Source organism: Phyllobates terribilis, unplaced genomic scaffold, assembly GCF_046119375.1.
Source record: "Phyllobates terribilis strain yellow unplaced genomic scaffold, ASM4611937v1 Scaffold_11__3_contigs__length_659146591, whole genome shotgun sequence".
Taxonomy (NCBI): Eukaryota; Metazoa; Chordata; class Amphibia; order Anura; family Dendrobatidae; genus Phyllobates; species Phyllobates terribilis.
In genome coordinates this window covers 119,519,142-119,543,955 of record NW_027362771.1, presented here as the reverse complement: position 1 = coordinate 119,543,955, position 24,814 = coordinate 119,519,142, and the positions used below count along the sequence as shown (strand labels likewise).

The following is a 24,814-nucleotide window of genomic DNA, read 5'->3' as shown; positions in this document are numbered from 1 at the left end:
CAAACCATTATTAGGCAGAAAAAAAAGAAAGCCATCAGAGAGATAGCAAAAATCTTGGAATGGCAAACAGTTTTGTACATGCTGCAAAAAAAAAAAGAGAGCACTGGTGAGCTTGGGAATTCAAAAAGGCCTGGACGTCCACAGAGGACAACAGTGATGGATGATCGTAGAATCCTTTCCATGGTTAAAAAAAAACCTTCACAGCATCCACCCAAGTGAAGAACACTCTCTGGGAAGTAGGTGTTACCATAAAAAGACTTCATGAGATCAAATACAGAGGGTTCACAACAAAATGCAAACCACCAATCAGCCTTAAAAATAGAAAGGCCAGATTAGACTTTGCAAAAAAACATCTAAAGAAGCCAACTCAGTTCTGGAAAAACATTCTTTGGACAGATGAAACTAAGATCAACGTGTACCAGAATGATGGGAAGAAGAAGGTATGGAGAAGGCTTGGAACTGCTCATGATCCAGAGCACACCACATCCTCTGTAAAACATGGTGGAGACAGTGTGATGGCATGGGCATGCATGGCTGTCAATGGCACTGGGTCATTAGTGTTTATTGATGATGTGACTGAAGACAGATTAATTTGTCCAATTACTTTTGAGCCACTGAAATGAGGAGGCTTTGTAGAAAAATAGTTGCAATTCCTAAACGTTTCACATGGAATTTTTATTCAACCCCTGTGATTAAACCTAAAAGTCTATACTTTAATTGCATTTCAGTTGTTTCATTTTAAATAAAAAATAGTGGCATGCAGAGCCACTAAAGTGGCCTAAATTTTAATGAGTTTGCCAGCTGGGCTTTAACCCACATAAACTCCATCCACTTTGGTTGAACTGACTGGGACCAGTGTAAAAATGTCAAAAGTTGAAAAGTTTTTGCTCAACTTTGAGATACCCAAAGAATTTGCAACATTTCAAGGTGTATATGCCAGAAAATTGTTGAAAGCACCTAGTTGGCCCCTATGTCTTTAAATTGATAGAACAGCCATATTAGTGTTATGCTCCAAGGTGGCGCAAGTGGTTCGTGGATGCCCCGGAAGGGGCGTAACTAAGCAGCTACCTTGGTGTTCACTGGAGCCTCTAGTGGTGAGGTCAGGCTTGTGCGGCAGGTAACTGCCAGTTACCACTCCAGGGCGAAGTCCGGCAGTAGTTGCTGACCCCAAAGGGCAGAGACGTGCATAGATTCACAATAGGGCAGGCCAGCCACTTGGGACAAGTTCAGCCACACTGATCTCGGGATAGCTGACAAATACCGCCAATGTAGCCACGGGGTACAGTGGTCTCGGGATACGGAAGAGGTTCAGACCCACTGGTCTTGAAATAGCTGACAGGTACCGCAATGCGGCCACGAGGTACAGATACTGCCAACGCGGTTTCGGGATACGGGATAGGTTTAGGCCCACAGGTCTCGGGATAGCAGACAGGTACCGTTGATGCGGCCAAGGGGTACAGATACCGCCGACACAGTTTCAGATTCAGGGTTCTGGCCTGGGTACTCAGACCCCAGAGTGGCAGACAGGTACCGCAGATGCGATTTTGTGACAGTTACTCCACCGAATTGGTCACAGGAACAAGGACAACTATACTGGACTAAAGGGAAAGGACACAGGACACGGGATACAGGGAACAATAACAGGCTAGGGATGGGGGACCTGGCACCATACAGTTGCACTACACACCAATCACCTAACTGAACTATAGTGGTTGCTCAGGCACCTCCCAATAGGGGAAAGTGCCTTTTATACAAGATGTCTCCCAGCTATTGGCTGGGAGACACCTTACAGGTGAACATCCACTTGACTAAATCCTTCCCAACTGTTGCAGGGAGCATCTACCATGTGCGTGCGCTGCCCCTTTAAGGTCAGGAGAGCGTGGGCACGGGTGGCCTAGCAACGCCGCCGGGACACAGTGAGGTGTGCATGGAGGAGGAACGAGGCAGGAGCATACCTGGGACAGGGAGCGCGCCGCAGGCCGGTTAAGTGAGTAAACCGGCGCCCCTGCACAGAGGGAGAATTGGACAGGATGCATGGCCGCCGGGCATAGCGTCATAATTAGCTTGTGCTCTCTTATGATTAAAAGTTATTGTCTGAAGCAGAAATAAAATATGTACTGCACAATCTACACACTAATAAGGTTCTGAGCATGCAATATGGAACAAGTTCGTGCACACGACAAATTATATTGGATGAGTGCAATCTGTGGTTTTCACGAATAGCACTCATACCCATGATATTCTATGGGGCTGTGCACATGTCTGCGATTTTTTCCTCAGACCATGTGGTCTGAGGAGAAAGTTGGAGACATGTCCGATTTTGATCCAAGTGTCTTTGGGTCCATGAAAAACACTGGACTGCACTCAAATGATATTCGAGTGTGGTCTGATTTTCACAGACTGAAAGAATTGAGAGGGTGGAGAAACTATTTTTTTTAGCTCCACCACAGATAAAAACTGATGCCACTCTGATTAAACTCTGATCAGAGCCTGATCAGAATATTAGGACCCTTTTTCTCAGAAGGAGAGAAAATGGTCTTGTGCACCAACTCTTACTTCTAGTCTGGTGAGATGAATCAAACAGGAAGAGAGAAGTTTGAGTGCTACATATTTTCAAAAGCATGAGGAATATACCATTAGAGTTTTTAATAAATCACAATCAAACATATTATCGGAAACTAAAATACAACATACTAAATAATACCTTTTATTTCCCGCATACATGTGAAGATTACCAAGTTCATGAAGAGCCTGAGCTTTAAGTCCTTGTTGTCTGTCTGAATGAAGGATTTCTAGTATACATTGAACAAAAGAATTAGTCTTTAAAGAGTTTGTACACAACATTTTTTAGATTATAAATGGGCCCATGGGGTATTAAAACAAAAAAGATCATATATGTACCTACCATACCCCCGTTATTCTGCCACACAGCTGCCGCCGTCTCACGCCAGTCTCCTGGCTTCTTCTCTTGATGTGGGACTTCATCTTATCTTCAAGCCAAAAATTAGATTGTTTCTTTCTCTTTGGACAGAATTAGTAAGCTGCAACAGATCAGGTCCACTTATTGGCTGCAGCAGTTAAGTGACGAACCCACAGAAAGAGGAGACCAGATGACCAGCAGGGATCAAAAGCAACAGGGCGGTGGAACGGAGGGGGTCCAATATATGTTCTTTTTTTATTCAAAGATCCCCATTGAACCATTTTTAATATAAAAAAATAGTGGACAAAAGTTTTAAACCATTTTAACAGCAATGAAATGTATGCATAATTAGCAGGCATGACCGTACATAGAATAGTAGACAAAAAATAGTTCTAGCATACTATTACCTAGTATCTGATAACATTCTCACTACATGTGACTATACAGTTATAACTAAATCTTAGGATTTCTAATGTATTGTGAACATATATAACAGACTTGTAAAGTTCATTTAGGCCGAACTCATTTTCTGAAGCATTTTTCGCATCCTTTTTTTTGACAGCGCTTATTTGGAAGCATTTTCCATCAAAAAATACCTCAAAGAAGTGACACTTTTGTTTCTCCCACACATGGTTTTTAAAAACCTGAAGGAGGGTAAGAAAAAAAGCTAAAAAAACTGGCCCAGCAAGTCGTTTTACAATAGAAATGAATAAAAAATGTCTTTTAAGTAACTTGTTTTTAGGATTTTTGTTTAGCAGACTCGCTCCAAAAATTTCCTCCAAAAACTACCGTAATTGTGCACATACTGTCATAACGCATTAAAGTTCCTGAGATATGGACAGGTGGGGATAATCTCAATGCGACCATAACAATACTAATAAAGAAAGTTAAAGCTATTCTAATAAGATGAAAGATATTACCTATACACTGAGACCCCCATCAAACGCTAGAACAGGGAACTTCTGTTCCCCATTTGAATGGCATGGCAATTTAACATGTCCACTGTTGCTCCTTTCATTCAGTATGGGACACCCGGAGACATCTAATTAAAGTGTTACTATATGAATGTGTAATAATTTCTTCTTGTTTGAATAAACCTTAAAGGCTGATTGTGGTGTGCAGTAGGTGAATATGCCAGGAAAATTCTTAATGTATATAATGCTGTGTTTTTAGACTTTAAGGGAATCTGTCAGCACGTTTTGCTACCTCATGTGAAAGCAGCCTGATGTTGGCAAAGAGAAGCTGAATCCAACAATGTTTCTCTTAGATTACTGGGAGCAGCTGTTCTGATACAATCAGAGCTTTTAGATTTAGAATGAAGCAGAGCTGAGAAAGCTAACCCCGCCTACAACAGGCTCTCTATGTAAAAAATCCATAGACAGGGAGTTGCTTATCACAGGAGGGGGTGGAGTCAGACTAGTCCACAATGTTAATCTCTTAGTGATAAATCCTTCACAGTTAGTAAACAGCACACACTTTGATAAAGTGACACATCCCCAAATTCTGTGTCTCAGCCTCTATCTCCTGCTGTCCTCAGATTACATAGCAAAAACCTGCTGACAGATTCCCTTTAAACGGCCATATGTACGCTAGTGGGGTATGCTTTTGAGATATGTTTACTCAGTATAAGTCAGGAAACTTCAAAGCCCAATTGTATTGCAAAAAAAGATGACTATACTTTTCAGTGCAAATATATACATACAATATGTTTTGGGCTTTTTTTCAAAGGGGCTTTCCCCTTATAGACTTTTGGCCTCTATTGAGAACAATAAAAACAAACAGTACTCACTCTCCCCAGACCATGCTCTCCGCCACTGCTTCAATCTCCATGCAATGGCTGTAGCAGTCGCATCATAACACTGCAGACGATCAGTGATCTTAACAGCTTGCGCCACCTGCTCTGGCAGAGTCACTAAGCTCAGTGATTGGCTGCAGCACAGATGTGGGCTGTAGTAGTTACATCACAGCTGCTGCCAGTATAAAGAGACCACAGCAGTGGCAGAGAGTCATTGCTGACCAACACAGGGCTGGACAATAGAGGCCAAAAGTGGAAAACCCCTTTTATTTTGGCGGTGTGCATGTAGCTTCTATTAAAGACAATGTTTGGGTTGTTTTGCGGGAATTTAGTAGGCAAAGCTGAGTCATAAATCATACTTTTGGTACATTTTGTTTTGCAAAATAAAAAAAAATGTAAAAACAGTTGTATATCCTCGTGCCTAATTGTATATGCTGATTTTAGGCAATATGCATATTACGTAAAATGACAAATGAAACGATGTTCTGCTTATTATCCCACTATATATTTTTCGATGGGACCTTTCATTATTATGTTAACCTACCATTGTGTCTGCTTTGAAATAAATTTGCAAATAAATGGATATGTCAGTGTAAGATAAATGATGTATTGGCAAGTGCATGGCACACTATGACAGGCTGCAGTGTCTGGGCTTACAAAGTACAGCTCTGGATGTGAAGCAGAATTATTTAGCAATGATGAAATGAAGGATTTAATGAGTGGTAACTCTATAAGCCCGCATGCATACTAATCTTCCCCCCAGGTAACAGGATATGTTGATTGATGCCCCTCCTGCACATCTTCATCAGGGTGATTAAATTAACTTGATATATTTGGGAATATTTTGCTGTCGCTGTCCAGCTTTTCAATACTTATTGGATGTTGAAGGCATTAATCCCCAACCCACAGATTAATTGATCTAAGACTGTGGCTTATTATCAGTCAAAAAAGAAATGCCTTACCAATAGTCTTGTCATAGGACGCTATAACCAGTGAAAGGTGTGACGGAGGGATTGCCTTGCTTTCAATAGAGCCCACAGAGATAAACTCTTCTTCTGACAGGTCTGGGGGACCTGGGCGGTGTGCCTGCAATGCACCGTCTGAAAAAACAACTTTTCCAGAGGACAGTTGTGGACTAATATGTGAATTTAACACTGAAAAAAAAAGACAATAAAATAAACACCTCAATATGCAAGTCAAGACATAAAAGTGACAGGAACATGGAAATATACAGAATTTATTTATTTATTTTACTCACTTATATAGCGCCACCATATTCCGCAAAACTTTACAGATAACAGCACCACTGTCCCCACAATCTACATTCCCTATCAGTATGTCTTTGGAATGTGGGAGAAAATCGGAGAACCTGGAGGAAACCCAGGCAAACACGGGGAGAACATACAAACTCCTTGCAGATGTTGTCCTTCATGGGCTTTGATACCAGGATCCAAGCATTGCAAAGAAACAATGCTAACCACTGATATTGAAATTGATAGACATGTTAATGATATGCAAATGATAAAAAAAATGGAAACAAAAGTTTCAAAACATCTTGATTTATTCAGTATGGAGTATCAACACCATCCGCAGAAAGACACGCAATTATACGTCGCCATGCAATCAATAAGGTTATTAACCGGTTCAGGACCGCCCACTGTACATAAACGTCGGCTCTGCCTGGGCTCTGTGCAGCGCCGACGTTTAAAAACGGTGGGTGGTCCCGCAGCGCTCAGGACCCCCAGGGTCCTGCTAGCACTGCGGTACCGGTTCAGAGCGATAGCTCTGACATGTGGCATCATGGGGACCTGATTGGATCAGGTCCCCATGATGTTAACCTGTTCCTATCTTCTAGATGCCGTGATCCATAGCGATCGCGGCATTTAAAAGATAGGGACAGCCGGTGGTCGGCGATCGGGACCCCCCACATACCTGTCAGCGGCGGGGATCCCGGTGCTGTGACCTCTGACATCATCGAGACCTGATTGGCTCAGGTCTCGATGATGTCAGCATCACACCAGCCAATCAGAGAGATCACCAGGGAAGTTTGTTTTAGCAACAAACTTTCCCGGGCGATCTGCCTGATAAATGTAGCTTCTCCTCCGATCTCAGTGAGAGAGCAGAGGAGAAACAGTGTGACAGGAGCTGTCAGCCTTGCCACTGTGAAAGTAAAAAAAAAAGAAAATAAAAAAGAAAGTAAGAGTTAGGGTTAGTGAGTCTGTCAGATCAGTCAGTCCTGTCAGATCAGTCCAGTCAGATCTGTCAGTCCTGTCAGATCAGTCCAGTCAGATCTGTCAGTCCTGTCAGATCAGTCCAGTCAGATCTGTCAGTCCTGTCAGATCTGTCAGTCAGTCAGTCCTGTCAGATGTCAGTCAGTCAGTCCTGTCAGATCTGTCAGTCAGTCAGTCCTGTCAGATCTGTCAGTCAGTCAGTCCTGTCAGATCTGTCAGTCAGTCAGATCTGTCAGTCAGTCAGTCCTGTCAGATCTGTCAGTCAGTCAGTCCTGTCAGATCTGTCAGTCAGTCAGTCTTGTCAGATCTGTCAGTCAGTCAGTCCTGTCAGATCTGTCAGTCAGTCAGTCCTGTCAGATCTGTCAGTCAGTCAGTCCTGTCAGATCAGTCAGTCAGTCCTGTCAGATCAGTCAGTCAGTCCTGTCAGATCTGTCAGTCAGTCAGTCCTGTCAGATCTGTCAGTCAGTCCTGTCAGATCTGTCAGTCAGTCAGTCCTGTCAGATCAGTCCAGTCAGTCCTGTCACATCAGTAAGTCAGTCCTGTCAGATCAGTCAGTCAGTCCTGTCAGATCAGTCAGTCAGTCCTGTCAGATCAGTCCGGTCAGTCCAGTCCGGTCCCGTCCTTTCAGTCCGGTCCGTTCAGTCCAGTCAAAAAATATAAAAATAAAATGGCCCGTCAGACTTATACCGCAGAGGAGGTGTATGCCCTGCTGTGTTCTGACACTGATGACAGCGCAATCTCAGATGGAGATATGGATTTTGAGGGCTTTAGTAGCGGCGACACTGAGAGCCCAGAAATGAGCAGTGATTCTGTTCCATCCTCAAGCCCAAGGACCAGTACAGCAATAGGGGCAAATAGCGCTACTGGAGAAACGTCTCCAAATCAGGGAACACTGCCCAGTACAAGCGCTGTCCCTGCTACTAGTGAATTGGCGCACGCCAGTGTACAAGGGGCGTTGCCACATGATCTAGCATTTCCCAGATGGGAGGCTTCAGATTCGGCTGCTCCATTCAGCCCTGATTTCAACGCCATTCCTGGTATAAATGTGGAGGTGGAAGATTTTGGACCAATTCATTTTTTTAATTTGTTTTTTACAGACAGCTTGCTAGAGCATATTGTCGTGCAAACAAATTTATACGCGTCCCAATTCATAAGCCAGAATCCCCGATCTTACTATGCTAGGGCAAATTTATGGACACCAACTAATGTCCCGGAAATAATAAAAATTTTAGGACTTACATTTGCCATGGGGCTTGTTAAAAAACCGAGCATTCAATCCTACTGGTCCAACCACCCTGTTCAAGCCACCCCTATGTTTTCAGTTATTCTGCCTAGGACCCGTTATGAAATGCTCATGCGGTTTTGGCATTTTAACGACAATAGTCAATGCCTGCCCAGAAATGCCCCAGAACATGACAGGTTATATAAAATTAGACCCATCACTGAAAATTTGTCAGAAAAATTCTTAAGCCTCTACACCCCAACACAAAATATTTCTATAGACGAGTCCCTTGTAAAATTCAAAGGAAGACTGCACCTCAAGCAATTTATCCCATCTAAAAGGGCAAGGTTTGGAATAAAGCTCTATAAAATGTGCGAAAGTTCAACCGGATACACATCCGCTTTTCGCATACATGAGGGGAAAGATAGCCAACTAAACCCACCAGGATGCCCTACTTATCTGGGGACATCTGGAAAAATTGTTTGGGAGCTGATAAGTCCATTTTTTCAAAAAGGCTACAATCTATATGTGGACAATTATTACACCAGCATACCCCTATTTAAAAGTCTGGTTGAACACAACATCGGGGCTTGTGGGACCATCCGTAAAAACCGTCAGGGGTTTCCACAACCATTGGTCAACCAAAAGTTTCAAAATGGGCAGTCAGGGGCTGTACGCAACGGAGAGCTGCTTGCCCTGAAATATAGGGATAAGAGGGATATTTTTGTCCTCAGCTCGATCCACACAGATGCCACAAGGGCCACTGTAGAACTAGGATCCACCACTCCGAAGCAAAAACCTGTGTCAGTCATTGACTACAACAAACACATGGGGGGTGTGGACCTTGCAGACCAGGTTCTACAGCCATACCAGGTATCAAGAAAGTCCTATACCTGGTATAAAAAGTTGGTTATTTATTTGTTTCAGGTGGCCACATACAATTCTTTTGTGTTGTACAAAAAAGCAGGAAATTCAGATCCTTTTCTTGATTATCCAGAAAAGGTAATTGAAAATCTTGTCTTTCAAAGTGTTAGCCCCGCTCATCCATTAGAATCTGAGGATGTGAAAAGACTCACTGAGCGACATTTTATTGCACTTATTCCAGCAACGGAAACAAGAAGGAACCCCCAGAAAAGATGTCGTGTATGTACTAAGAGAGGAATGAGGCGTGATACCCGCTACTATTGCCCAGAATGCCCATCATTGCCAGCCTTATGCGTCACTGACTGCTTTAAAATCTTCCACACAGAACCACGTTTTTAAACTGTAAAAATGTATCCCAATTTGTCATTCAAACATTTGGTTCATTTAGTGAATGACACATTCGAGTAGAGCTCACTTAATTTCCAGGGGGGGTTCTCCAGAATCTAAACCTTCCATTGCGTGCTTGTTTCTGGAAATCATCCATTGAGTTAAAATGGTCACTAAACCCATAGATGAATTCCCAGAGGGGTTTCATTTCCAAAATGGGGTCACTTCAGGGGGGGATTCTTTAGCTCTGGTACTCTGAAAAGTGCCAAAACAGCATAATCCCCCCTGAAGTGACCCCATTATAGAAATGACACCTCTGTGGGAATTCATCTATGGGTTTAGTGACCATTTACCTATCTACTTATTTTCCCACCACTAGATTAATTTATACAGAGGAGTAGATTGTAAAATTCGGTCACTTGTTGTGGGTTTCCTCTGTTTAGGCACCTCAGGGGCTCTCCAAATGCAACATGGCGTCCGCTATCCATTCCAGTCAAATTTCCATTCCAAAAGTCAAATGGCGCTCCTTACCTTCCAAGCCATGCCGTGCGCCCAAACAGTGGCTTTGCACCACATATGGGGTATCAGCGTGCTCAGGAGAAATTGCACAACACATTTTGGGTTCCATTTTTTCTGGCTGCCCTTGTGAAAATTAAAAATTTGAGGGTAAAGTAGCAGTTTTGTGTTAAAAATGTGTTTTTTTATTTTCACACTTCAACATTATAAAATTCTGTGAAGCCCCTGGGGGTTCAAGGTGCTCACCACACATCTAGATAAGTTCCATGAGGGGTCTAGTTTCCAAAATGGGGTCACTTGTTGGGGGTTTCCTCTGTTTAGGCATCTCAGGGGCTCTCCAAATGCAACATGGCGTCCGCTATCCATTCCAGTCAAATTTCCATTCCAAAAGTCAAATGGCGCTCCTTATCTTCCAAGCCATGCCGTGCGCCCAAACAGTGGCTTTGCACCACATATGGGGTATCAGCGTGCTCAGGAGATATTGCACAACACATTTTGGGGTCCATTTTTTCTGGCTGCCCTTGTGAAAATTAAAAATTTGAGGCTAAAGTAGCAGTTTTGTGTTAAAAATTTGTTTTTTTATTTTCACACTTCAACATTATAAAATTCTGTGAAGCCCCTGGGGGTTCAAGGTGCTCACCACACATCTAGATAAGTTCCTTGAGGGGTCTAGTTTCCAAAATGGGGTCACTTGCTGGGGGTTTCCTCTGTTTAGGCACCTCAGGGGCTCTCCAAATGCAATATGGCGTCCGCTATCCATTCCAGTCAAATTTCCATTCCAAAAGTCAAATGGCGCTCCTTACCTTCCAAGCCATGCCGTGCGCCCAAACAGTGGCTTTGCACCACATATGGGGTATCAGCGTGCTCAGGAGAAATTGCACAACACATTTTGGGGTCCATTTTTTCTGGCTGCCCTTGTGAAAATTAAAAATTTGAGGCTAAAGTAGCAGTTTTGTGTTAAAAATGTGTTTTTTTATTTTCACACTTCAACATTATAAAATTCTGTGAAGCCCCTGGGGGTTCAAGGTGCTCACCACACATCTAGATAAGTTCCTTGAGGGGTCTAGTTTCCAAAATGGGGTCACTTGTTGGGGGTTTCCTCTGTTTAGGCACCTCAGGGGCTCTCCAAATGCAACATGGCGTCCGCTATCCATTCCAGTCAAATTTCCATTCCAAAAGTCAAATGGCGCTCCTTACCTTCCAAGCCATGCCGTGCACCCAAACAGTGGCTTTGCACCACATATGGGGTATCAGCGTGCTCAGGAGAAATTACATAACACATTTTGGGGTCCATTTTTTCTGGCTGCCCTTGTGAAAATTAAAAATTTGAGGCTAAAGTAGCAGTTTTGTGTTAAAAATTTGTTTTTTTATTTTCACACTTCAACATTATAAAATTCTGTGAAGCCCCTGGGGGTTCAAGGTGCTCACCACACATCTAGATAAGTTCCTTGAGGGCTCTAGTTTCCAAAATGGGGTCACTTGTTGGGGGTTTCCTCTGTTTAGGCACCTCAGGGGCTCTCCAAATGCAACATGGCGTCCGCTATCCATTCCAGTCAAATTTCCATTCCAAAAGTCAAATGGCGCTCCTTACCTTCCAAGCCATGCCGTGCGCCCAAACAGTGGCTTTGCACCACATATGGGGTATCAGCGTGCTCAGGAGAAATTGCACAACACATTTTGGGGTCCATTTTTTCTAGCTGCCCTTGTGAAAATTAAAAATTTGAGGCTAAAGTAGCAGTTTTGTGTTAAAAATGTGTTTTTTTATTTTCACACTTCAACATTATAAAATTCTGTGAAGCCCCTGGGGGTTCAAGGTGCTCACCACACATCTAGATAAGTTCCTTGAGGGGTCTAGTTTCCAAAATGGGGTCACTTGTTGGGGGTTTCCTCTGTTTAGGCACCTCAGGGGCTCTCCAAATGCAACATGGCGTCCGCTATCCATTCTAGTCAAATTTCCATTCCAAAAGTCAAATGGCGCTCCTTACCTTCCAAGCCATGCCGTGCACCCAAACAGTGGCTTTGCACCACATATGGGGTATCAGCGTGCTCAGGAGAAATTACACAACACATTTTGGGGTCCATTTTTTCTGGCTGCCCTTGTGAAAATTAAAAATTTGAGGTTAAAGTAGCAGTTTTGTGAAAAAAAGTTAAATGTTCATTGTTTTCTTCCACATTCCAAAAATTCCTGTGAAGCACCTGAAGGGTTAATAAACTTCTTGAATGTGGTTTTGAGCACCTTGACGGGTGCAGTTTTTAGAATGGTATCACTTTTGGGTATTTTCTGTCATAAAGGCTCCTCAAAGTCACTTCAAATAAGATGTGGTCCCTAAAAAAATGTTTTTGTAAATTTTGTTGTAAAAATGAGAAATCGCTGGTCAACTTTTAACCCTTATAGCTTCCTAACAAAAAAAAATTTTGGTTCCAAAATTGTGCTGATGTGAAGTAGACATGTGGGCAATGTTATTTATTAACTATTTTGTGTGATATATCTCTCTGATTAAAGGGCATGAAAATTCAAAGTTTGAAAATTGCAAAATTTTCAAAATTTTCGCCAAATTTCCAATTTTTTCACAATCAAACGCAAGTGATATCAAAGAAATTTTACCACTATCATGAAGTACAATATGTCACAAAAAAACAATCTCAGAATCAGGGGGATCCGTTGAAGCGTTCCAGAGTAATTACCTCATAAAGTGACAGTGGTCAGAATTGAAAAAATTGGCCCGGTCACGAAGGCAAAAACAGGCTCTGGCGCGAAGTGGTTAATGGTTGTCTGAGGAATGTTCTGCCGCGCGGAGTGCACTTGGGCACGCAAATCTTGAAGATCCGTTGCTGGCAGCCCCGTTTACAATTGCCAAACAATGACAGACCCAGATGTGCTTAATTGGAGACAAGTAAACCATAGTAGCATGTTTAGGCCTTGCAGGCTGCTCACAGTAGCATAAGAAACATGCGGTCTTTCATAAGAAAAACGGTTCCTGGAACGCTTTGGAGAAATGGCCTTACCACTGGTTCCACCTTCAAATCAATGTAACGCCAATAAGTTAATGTACAAAGAATGAAGACTAGAGGAGTCGGCTACCATACATTATGCCTCCCCAAACCATAATCCTGAGAGCAGGACCAATGTGACGTTTCCTCATGAAGGTCTCTTCATGTCATTGCCCTTTGGTCCAGATCAATCTCCAGCTATCATTGCATTCCAGACAAAAGTGGGACTCATCACTAAAGATTACCTCCATTCCAGCCTCTATTGCTGTGTTGCTCTGCACCATTATAGCCTTTAAGAGCGGTGGCGTGAGGTCAATGGAACACCTATAGCCGGATATCTGGCTCGTTCCCAATGTTGTGCAATTGCCAAATGATGGATTATGTAAACACTATTTGACGTCTTAGGCTTGGTATGTGGTGTCCAATTTCACTTGCAGTACAAAATGGATCAATTGTGGAACCAGTAGTACGGCTATTTCTCCAAAGTGTCCCAGGAGCCATTTTTCAACTAGACAACACAAGGCTGCATGTTGCTCTTCCTATTATCAGCAGCCTACTACCACAGAAAGTGTGTGTATTTCTGTGCATGGAGCTCATGCTCGATAAAGAATGAATCAAGATGTTTTGAAAATTTTGTTTCCATTTTTTCTTCACTTGCATATCATTAACATGTCTATTGGTCCAGCGATATCCATAACTCCACGACTTTTCTTTCTGGTGTAGCAATTCCATTAAATATATTTTAGCAAAGCAAGGTAGCCTAGGGTTAAATCGTAGCACTACAGGTTCTAATTAGGTGCACTTGGATTGCCTTGATTAGAACCAGTCCATGTGTTCACTGGCCAGTCAGCTGGAGGAGTTGAGCAATGTGGGTTGTGTTGGAGCTGGAGAAGACAAGCCAGAATCTCTCTGAGAGGAGACTGCACAGGCCGCGTGCACCAAACTGCAAGTGTCACTGGTTGCTATGGACAATAACCATTTTGTGTGACCAAACTGGGACTAGCTCAGCTGTGTCCGAGTCACTAGTGAATGTGAGCCCACTGAGCCTAAAGCAGGACCTGAATTGATGTCTGGGTTTGACCCTGTTGTTGCATTGCCTTCATTGGAAAAGGACTGTGATTTTTTGTTATTACGTGTGTGCCAGAAAAAGTCTGTTTTCATTTAAAGAGATGTGCAAGTTTATGGAGATCAATAAACGTCATGCTGCTTTGACACAATAATCCAATGCCTGTGTGAACTCTAGTGCTTACCTGAGAGCGTGAATCCCTACAAAATATTATATATACAGTCATAGCCGAAAGTGTTGGCACTCATGAAATTGAAGTATTTCTCCCAGAAAATTACTGCAATTACACGTTTTGTTATATACATTATACGTTTATTTCCTTTGTGTATATTGGAACAAAACAAAACAAAAAAAACAGAAAAAAAGCCAAATCGGACATAATTTCACACAACAAATGGGCTAGACAAAATTGTTGGCACCCTCAACTTAATATTTGGTTGCACACCCTTTGGAATAAATAACTGCAATCAATCACTTCCTAATCATCAACAAGCTCCTTACACCTCTCAACTGGAATTTTGGACCACTCTTCTTTTGCAAACTGCTCCGGGTCTCTCATATTTGAAGGGTGCCTTCTCCCAAGAGCAATTTTAAGATCTCTCCACAGGTGTTCAATGAGATTTAGATCCGGACTCATTGCTGCCACTTCACAACTCTCCAGCGCTTTGTTTCCATCCATTTCTGGGTGCTTCTTGAAGTATGTTTGGGGTCTTTATCCAGCTGGAAAATCCATGACCTAGGACGCAAACCCAGCTTTCTGACATTGGGACTTACATTGCGACCCAAGGTCCTTTGGTAATCTTCAGATTTCATGACGCCTTTCACACAGCCAAGGCACCTAGTGCCAGAGGCAGCAAGACAACCCCAAAACATCTTTGAACCTCCATCATGTTTGACTGTAGGTACGCTACAATGATGTGCTTTACCAAACAGCCCTATCTTGGTCTCATCCGTCCACAAGATGCTTTTCCAGAGGGATTTTGGCTTACTCACTTACATTTTCCGCTTGTCTAGCCCCTTTTCTCTGATCCACTATCTTCGTGGTATTCTGACCTTGTACTGTGACCTGACTTTGCCTTTGACTTTCCCCTTTTGTTTATTACGTGCTCTCTTGGTATCTGATCCTGGAAGGTGTGACTACCTTGCCTCACAGCTTGTCCGTGATAAGTGACTAGCGTCACAGTAGGATTCTACAGAGGCTTGCAGTTGTGCATAAACCTACTATTCGGCCACCCCTAAACACTTCTCACACCAGAAATGGTTGCAGTGGGCCCAGACATACATAAACACTGATTTTAAAACAGTCTTGTTTACTGATGAGTGCCATGCAACCATGGATAGTCCAGATGGAAGGAGTATATGATGGTTGGTCACCATGTCCCAACAAGGTTGCGATGTCAGCAAAAAAGTGTGAGTCATGTTTTGGGCCGGAATCATGAAGAGAGAGCTGGAAGACACCTTTAGGGTCGCTGAAAGCGTGAAAATGACCTCCAAAAAGTATATAGCGTTTCTGACTGACCACTTTTTTCCATGGTACAAAAAGAAAAACCGTGCCTTCTGTAGCAAAATCATCTTCATGCATAACAATGCACCATCTGATGCTCTAAAGAATACGTCTGAGTCATTGGCTGCTGTGGGCATAAAAGGAGAGAAAGTCATTGGGTGGCCACCATTCTCCCCTTACCTCAACCCTATTGAGAACATTTGGAGTATCCTCAAGCAAAAAATCTATGAGGGTGGATGCAAGTCATATCAAAACAGCAGCTCTGGGAGGCTATTCTGAACACTTTTTCCAGAAAATCATTCTGGAAGTAATTTATAACAATGTAGTCTGAAACACAGTTTTGACATTTTACCATGTTGTCAGATTGCTAACATATCTGTTGTATTGGATCGCTGTCCACAGAAGCATTGGATAACTGATCGCAATGGTCTTTCTTTTCTTTGCTAAACGTGTGTCTACATTTATGTTATCCGGTCGAGAATCTAGTTCTTTCAGCTTACAGATACCGCTACTAATACAATCTACCTTTTATACATGTTACAATTTTCATTTCACAAATTGAACACTTACGACTTTGTGTACCTTGACCGTAAGCCAAGAACAAAGTGAGAAGTTTTCTGCTGTGTTTCAGTGCTCGGCTTGAATATTTAGATTTCTGTAAACTTTCACGGAAGGAAGCTAATGTATCTAACACATCCAGAGGAACACATGAAAATATGGGGTCTGCAATGAAAGGAAAACATAGATTTTACATGGTATTCTAAAACGCACATACCATCATTTCCTAGATTAACTAAGATGTTTACAAATATATATTTAGGTGTTTCCAAACTATTGCACCTTTTATTAAAAATTGCTTCCATGTATTCAAGTGTTATGTAGAGTCAACATACAATTGTATAAGAGCCAACAAAGAAGAGTACTCTGGGAAAACGTCACTCTAGGGTATATTTACAAAGAGATTTTTGACACAGATTACGCGCCAAAACCTTAGCAAAAAAAAGCTCATCAATTCCACTTGCATCTATCTTCTTATTAAACAAAGAAAAGCAAAAGAAATGAGCAAGAACACATGTTGGTATAACGGCAATGTGTAGGTGGCCATTTAACAGACAAAAACTAGGATAAAAACAAGATGAGTAAATACCCTGCAGTAGGTAAATAGTCTGCTGATAAATAGCGAGGTGAGATACTAGAGTTTGGGACCATCCTGATTGGGTACACCTTGTCGTAGTGTGATGGCTTTTAACCCCTTCGCAACCCAGGGATTTTCCGTTTTTGCATTTTCGTTTTTTGCTCCCCTTGTTCCCAGAGCCATAGCGTTTTTACTTTTTGGTCAATATGACCATGTGAGGGCTTATTTTTTGCGGGACGAGTTGTACTTTTCAACGCCATTACTAGTTTTACCATACCGTGTACGGGAAAACGGGAAAAAAATTCCAAGTGCGGTGAAATTGCAAAAAAGTGCAATACCACAGATGTTTTTTTTTTTTGTTTTTTTTTACCACGTTCACTGAATGCTAAAACTGACCTGCCATTATTATTCTCCAGGTCATTACGAGTTCGTAGACACCAAACATGTATAGGTTCATTTTTATTTAAGTGGTGAAAAAAGATTCCAAAGTTTGCTAAAAAAAAATTGCGCCATTTTCCAAGACACGTAGTGTCTCCATTTTTTTGGGATCTGGGGCCGGGTGAGGGCTTATTTTTTGTGCGCTGAGCAGAAGTTTTTATTGATACCATTTTGGGGTAGATACGATGTTTTGATCGCCCGTTATTGCATTTTATTGCAATGTTGAGGCAACCAAAAAACGTAATTCTGGCGTTTAGAATTTTTTTCTCGTTACGCCATTTACTGATTGGATTAATTTTTTTTTAATATTGATAGATCGGGCGATTCTGAACACGGCGATACCAAATATGTGTATGTGTTTTTTTTTGTTTGTTTTTTTTTATTTTGAATGGGGCGAAAGGGGGGTGATATAAACTTTTATATTTTTTATATATTTTTAAAAACATTTTTTTTTCACTTTATGCTTGCTTCTATAGTCTCCATAGGAGACTAGAAGCAGCACTTGTCTGATCGCCTCTGCTACATAGAGGTGATCAGCAGATCACCTCTATGTAGCAGAAATGGTCCTGTGCTATGAGCGCCGACCACTGGAGTCTGCTGCAGACCCAGGGTTGTCATGCCCACGCATCGGTGACCCGCGATCACGTGACGGGGTCACCGATGGGCGGGGTAAGTGACGCGCTTCCGGCGCGGCGATGTTAAATGCCGCTGTCAGAGATTGAGAGGTTAACAGCCGCGGGTGGATCGCTATTCCACCCGCGGCTGTTGCGGGCACATGTCAGCTGTAAGAATCAGCTGACATGTGCCCGGTTCAGTGCGGGCTCAGCGCCAGAGCCCTCACTGAACCGGGGGGTTACAGCCTGTTGCATACAAATATGGCACAGGCTGTAAAGTGGTTAAGCTCCTTTGATCAAAAGAGTGTCAACTAAATATCCTATGATATTTACATGGACTATTACTATTCATTTACTGACTGCAGGGTTTTTGCTGATTTTGTTTTTTATCTTAGGTTCAGTCTGTTAATGGCCACAGTGTGAATGTGCACCTACACATTGCACTTATGCCAACATGTGTTCTAGCTCATTTCTTTGGTTTTGCTTTAGTTTTTTGTACTTTGTACATACAGGGTTGTAGTTCCCTCTTTTTGGGCTGGGCATCTTGTCTACATAGCTTCCCATGAGCAGGGGTCTGAACAGTCAGGTCTGGGTTCTGCTATGTAGTGAGGTGAAGTACAAGAGATAGGATATGACCGCCCCGATTGGGTACACTTGGCGCAGTGGGATGGCTTTTACGCTCTTTTAATCAAAATAGTGTTAACTAAGTCCACTATATTATTTACATGCACTATTACTATTGATTTACTTACTGCAAGGTATTTGCTTATTTTGTTTTTATCCTAGGTTTTAGCTTCTTATTCATTTGAATGGGAAAATGCACATGTAGAGCACATGTTGCAATATTCTCTGTGTAATTTTTAACAGTTGGAAGAAAAATCATCATGTCAATTCTTTGGCATGTTTTCTATGCGTAAAATGCTGCAAAACAGTCATTTTATTGTCGTTTTTAATGCATTTTTAGAAAGTTTTTGTTGTGAAAAAAAGACACAAAACATACCCTACACCCTACAAACACAGACTACATCTAATATTATAATGAAAAATGCCTAAAAAATTATAAAAAAAAGTCAAAATAGTGAGTATTTTTACAAACCCATGTTAAAGCCATATGCTTATACAAGTCTTTTTAAATTTAATCCATGTGAACATATCCTTAACTAAGTAATAATAATGCACATGGCATAGCTGTGGGCAGGAGACTGTACAGAGGCTCTATGGGGGCAATTTATCATGACAGTAAATTTTTAATCTCCGTTTTAGTTGGGGTGGATTTGCACCAAATGCATTTTATAAGTCTTGCACAATGTTTGACAAATTTAGTGCATCTTTATGTACAACACTTCTGGCTAGAGGAGTAGAAGATCCAGGTGATTAGCGCTCCCATCAAGGTAAAAAAGTAAAGATTCACCAAAAACAATAACATTTCTTAAAACCACAATGCATTTTGTCTGTCCCCGGCCTTCCGCAGACCTTCGAGGGAGCTGTTATCACCTGATCCTCTACTCCTAATTTGGGTCTGCTGGAACTCTTCCTGGAGGATATCCCGGCAGCATACCAGGTCAGCTAGCTTCTCGCAAACGTGTATTATGCAGTTGTGCTCTGCTAGCACAACCCTATCAAGTGAGAGGCTTAACTTTTAATGGTTACATTGTTTGTAAATTTACTACTCTCAGAAAGCGCAACTTTCTCTCTATTTCCTCTATGGAAAATCCATGTATTATATACTTCCGTCTAGAAATGTTTTTTCAGTGTGTGATTCAGACTGACCACGGTTCGGGCAGCATTAATCTGTAGACAGGTTCCTTTTAAAAAGAGAATAGGAGAGCGCCATAAAAAATGAAAAATGTCACCCCTTTCTTAGCAAAAATGGCATATAATAAAATTTGAGACTTTTGCATGGCATACACAGTTTAATAGAAAAATAACGTTTGTATACTTTCATAGGAGATCAGGGATATTCCAAAGTATAGTAGTATCCAATATAAGAATATTATAGTACTATGTATATCACAAGTATGGTTTGGAAAATAAATATTTTTGGGCGCTGTATTTCCTAAATAATAAGAGCGTTTTTGTTGCTGTATATAAAAAAAAACCTATTTCCAGCCAGTTTCATATATTTACAATTATTACATTTTTAAAATAGACTGATATTTTACTTTAGTGCTATGTGGATGGAAGAAACATCTGACATCTACTTACAAAAATAATTAAAACTGTAAGAAATACAACAGATATAATAACACAAAGGCATAAAATAGGTAACAGATAACAAACATTATCTGTAGAAAAGACTTTATGGGGCTTTTCAGCTATTTGGAGTAAGTCCAATAGTGTCTTCTTACAAATATAACCTTAAAGTAAATGAAGTGAATATGAAATAGCCATTGGAGCAGACACGTGAGGCTTTAGTTTAGTTTTCTACAGATAATCATAAACAACTGGACTAATAAAGTAATGTGAGGAAAAGATTTATGCAAGGCCATGAGCCACATAATAGCCTGCCAATAGTCAAGGGGACTAACTGCAAAAATACAATATAAATCATATAGAAAGCATGGAGACATAAATCCACTAATATAAAACATTGAATTTTATTAAAGATAACTCATAGTGGCACAAAACATATAATAATAAAAGAATCAAAAGTGAGGACTCAATAGCAAAAATGGGACATAGTGCACACACAATGTAAGGAGGGGCATCACTTGTATAGGTGTATGATGGTAAGTGTCCATAGTCAGAGATTACAATAAAAGAGAACCAAGTACCGTAGATTAGCCATAACTCCCTGAGACAGTGTACCAATAACCCCGACGCGCATTTCGAGGAAGCCCATGCGAAACGCGTGTCGGGTTATTGGTACACTGTCTCACACAGGGAGCTATGACTAAGTGTCATGAATCCGCCGCTCAGTGTATCTTGGACGCAGTGACTAACAGCTCATTCGTGTAATCTAATGCTCGGGCGTGTTGAGCTGTCGGTATTTTGATTGACAGCTCAGTTGTCCAATCTAGTGCTGAACTGCCAGTGTTTTGAGTGACAGCTCGGCTGTCCAATTTTGGACTGGGAGCTGCTAAGCTTACTTCAGGTGTTCCCTGTTCCAGGTGATTGCCCAGCTACTTAACTGAGCTGTCTGTCCCATATGGCTGCCAGTCATAGCTTTCAGCCCTGTGTGGCTTGTCCTCTGTGCCTTGTGCTTTGTGTTTTGACATTCTGACCTTTTGTTGGCAGATCCTGGATTTGCCTATTGACTACCCGCTTGTATAACCCCTTTTGTCTTAACGCACTCTGACCTTGGAATTCTGACTCTGGACTGTGACCTGACTACGCCTTTTGTCTTACCCCTTTGTATATGACGAGCCCTCTTGGTATCTGACCCCGGACCTCTGAACTACCCAAGTCTCACGGCTTGTCCATGATGAGTAGTGACTAGCATCGCAGTAAGCTACTTTGTTCTCTTTTATTGGACTCTCTGACTATGCATACTTACCTATACAAGTGATGCCCCTCCTTATATAATTTGTGTAGACTATGATCCATTTTTGCTCTTGAGTCCTCACTTTTAATTATTTTATTGTTATTATATGTTTTGTGCCACTATGAGATATCTTTAATAAAATTCAATATTTTCTGTTTAGTGTACTTATGTCTCCATGCTTTGTATAGGATTTATATATATTTTTCTACAGAGAAGTAATAGGGCAACCATAGAGGTGAATGGAATGTTACAGTTGCTTGTATGCTTCCACTGTACGCTGTTATATGGAGGTATTCTTAGCCAGTGGCATTCCTTCTCAGGTCTGTTCACATGTCCGTTTGTAATAAATACAGCAGAAAAAAATTGGAAAAAGATGAATGGAAATGGTTACCAACCTAAAACCAAAGTCTTTGTTTTTAAAGACAGATCCATTTAAAAACTGAAACTTTGGTTTTTGTATCCATTTGCATCCCTTTTTGATCCGTCTTGAATGAATCTGTTTTACTAGATGTGTCTCTGATCATCTCAAGCGCTCTGGGCATGCGCAGTGCTAAAATATAGATCAATTAAATCATATTACATAACGGATGATAATTCGTTAGGATTTGTTTCCCATAAACATTAAGAACAAATTAATCCGTACGATATCCGTACGAAAAAAGTTGTAGAGACTGTTTTGTGTTCTGACCAAAAACCAGATAGCAGACACAGAGGATACAAACGAATGCCAATTTAGGAAACACAAAAATCCATTCTTGCAACTTAACATTTTATTTCCATTTTTATGCTTTCAAATTGAATCATATAAATTTAACTAAAAATAGACATGTGACCATAACGTAAAAGAGAATATCTTCCAAATACGGCTTATGGAGCTCCATGTGACAAGATACGGAGCTCCGGCAGCAACATAGTAAGGAACTGCAACTCTTCTGTTACGTGCTGTCAATGAACAAAAAACAATAACTGTATTAATAATACAATTGAATTACTGTAAATTATTACATCTACTCATAGACTTACAACTGTATTCCTTATTTCAAAATATAGATTAATTAAGTCAAATGCAATAACCTTTATGGGAAGTAATCAACTAGCAGGAAATGGAAGAGGTTTGTAAATGGTCATCTCCTGCATTCAATGAGCCTTTTAGGGTAAGTGCACAAGATGTCTTTTAGGTGCCGGTGGATCCGCCGAGTTTTCAAGGTGAAGACGCTTCAGGAAAACCGCGTTTTTTTAATAATTTAAACTATAAATAGCAAGTCGCTTCAAAACTGAAGCTTCCCAAAGAATGAACAGGTTACTTGTTTTAACCGCTTCACAGCTTTTGGTTAAAAGAAGCTCCAAAAGACTGAACATGTGCACAGCAAGTTGTTTTGACATTGTAGTGCATTATGTTCAATCTTTGTAGCATTTTCTTAAAGTTTTTTCAGTCGCGTTTCACGTGGATTCCTACTGAACAAAACGTTGTGTGCACATATCCTTAGAAATGGATTTTAGAAAGAATAGGAACTTAAAGAGGTTATCCGGGAATTTTTTTCTTACTATTAGCCTAAAAACTAACAAGCGGCAACTACCTGCCTGTTGTACCCGATGCTGGCTCAGAGTGGTCACCAAATGCTCCTACGGTCGATTCAGCTGCTCATTGTCACTGGAGCAGCTCTTCTTCTTCCAGGCTGCTATGTCGACAGGCATGACTGTTATGCAGTGGGAAACCAGCTGTCAATCAGCATGACATTGGCAGTCACACCCTGTCAACAGAGCAGAGCGGTAAAGAAGCAGCTGCTCTGTTGACCTGACGTCGGCGGAAGCTCCTCAGTTGCTGGCAGGAACGGTTTGTGACTGCTCTGTACAGGCAGAGATCGGCGCCATGCACAACAGGCAGGTATTTAGCAACTACCTGTCATTTTAGTGCTTAGGCACATTCTATAAAAAAAAGGTCCCAGATAACCCCTTCAATGATAATCTCTGATATGATAATCCCCATTTTATACTTTTGCATTTTTAATAAATAAGTCATATGCAATGTGTCCAGCAAATACCACATCCTATCATACCAAAACCTGTTTTGTAAAATAGGCCGCTTGATATAACATTACAGTGATGTAGTCAGAACATTGCCTGGTTTATTTTCTTTGGATACAAATACGTGTCACATAAAGAGATGTAGCTCAGCTCTGACCCGAATGAACAATGTGTCCTGTCTGATCAATATCGGCTCCCGAGTTCCTCACTTTATTACTGATTGTGCCAACGCGCGGTTGTTTTCCGATGTAATTCCTGCAATGCATCTAAAGAGCAAACGAGAACAGAGAACATTTCTGAAGGCTTATGGTAACAAATCTTTTCAGCAATTTATGATGAGCATGTTCTTCAAATACCATAATAGTGATGTTACTTTATAGATAATCCTGTGTGGGAGAAGACAGACTGATGTTAATCTTGTCCCTTAGTAAAACTATCCTAAGTACAATTTATGTTTTACAGGGAAATCTAACAAAATAGAAAAGCTGTGTTATGTACTTATTATGTTAACTTGTAAGAAAAGGTTATTGGAAATAATGTGTTTTTTTTTATCAACGACAGAAGGTTGGCGGTGACAAAATAAAACCTTTCTTATATCCTATTATTCTGCTCATTCTATCTACAGTGGTTTTTGAAAGCATTCACCCCCATTGGCTTTTTACCTATTTGTTTACATTACAAACTGTGTTTAAATATTTTTGTAATATGATTTGTGTGTGATGCATCAGCACTAAATGGTCTAAGTTGGTGAAGTGAAGTGAGAAAAATACAGACAAAAATTAAATTTATGGGATCAAATAACTAAAAATTGGCATGTGTATATGTATTCATATTCACCCCTTTTGCTATGAAGCCCCTAAAAATTTCTGTGCAAGAAATTACCTTCATAAGTCACATGCTTAGTGAAAGGAAGTCCACCTGTGTGCAATCTAAGTGTCACATGTCTGTTAGTATACACACATCTTTTCTGAAAGGCTACAGAGGCTGCAACATCATTAAGCAAGAGGCACCACTAACCAAACAATATCATGAAGACCATGGAGATTTCCAAACAAGTCAGGGACAAAGTTGTTGAGAAGTACAAGTAAAGTTGGGTTATAAAAAATATTTTTTTTTCTCTCATGATCCCTCGGAGCACCATCAAGTCCATTATCATCAAATGGAAAGAACATGGTCCCACAACAAACCTGCCATGACAGGCCCACCCACCAAAACTCTCAGCCCGGTCAAGGAGGGCATTAATCAGAGAGGCGGCACAGAGACCAAAGGTAACCCTGAAGGAGCTGCAGCGTTCCCAAGTAGAGACTGGAGTATCTATCCATATGACCACAATAGGCCATACACTCCATAGAGGTGGCCTTTATGGAAGAGTGGGCAGAAAAAAGCCTTTACTTACACAAAAAAATTGTAAGGCTCATTATGAGTTTGGCAAAAAACATGTGGGAGACTAACGTGCCCAATTATTGAACTGTAACTTATAGATTAGGTCTTGAACCTACACAGACCTACCATATATGTGACCTGATCTTTACATTGGTGGTGAACAAAAAGATTCTAAACTAATACAAGAAAAATACAATCATCACTTAGCAAGTACTCTGGTTAAATTCTCCACTTCACTA

The 24,814-nt window shown here is 41.1% G+C and overlaps 1 protein-coding gene across 3 annotated transcripts in view; it reads right to left on the bottom strand.

Annotated features, from left to right (window-relative positions):
- The window catches only part of CFAP54 (cilia and flagella associated protein 54), a 526,588-nt gene that overhangs the window by 178,457 nt on the left and 323,317 nt on the right, over positions 1 to 24,814 (bottom strand). For 2 of the 3 annotated variants that reach the window (XM_073651573.1, XM_073651574.1), the window contains exons 40-43: positions 23,350 to 23,458; positions 16,067 to 16,219; positions 5,678 to 5,869; positions 2,705 to 2,792 (exon numbers count right to left, since the gene is read on the bottom strand). The exons of the other annotated variant lie outside the window; for it this stretch is intronic. In XM_073651573.1, the coding sequence (XP_073507674.1) occupies positions 2,705 to 2,792; positions 5,678 to 5,869; positions 16,067 to 16,219; positions 23,350 to 23,458 (542 nt within the window). The remainder of the gene's footprint in view (positions 1 to 2,704; positions 2,793 to 5,677; positions 5,870 to 16,066; positions 16,220 to 23,349; positions 23,459 to 24,814) is intronic. 3 annotated transcript variants of the gene reach the window in all.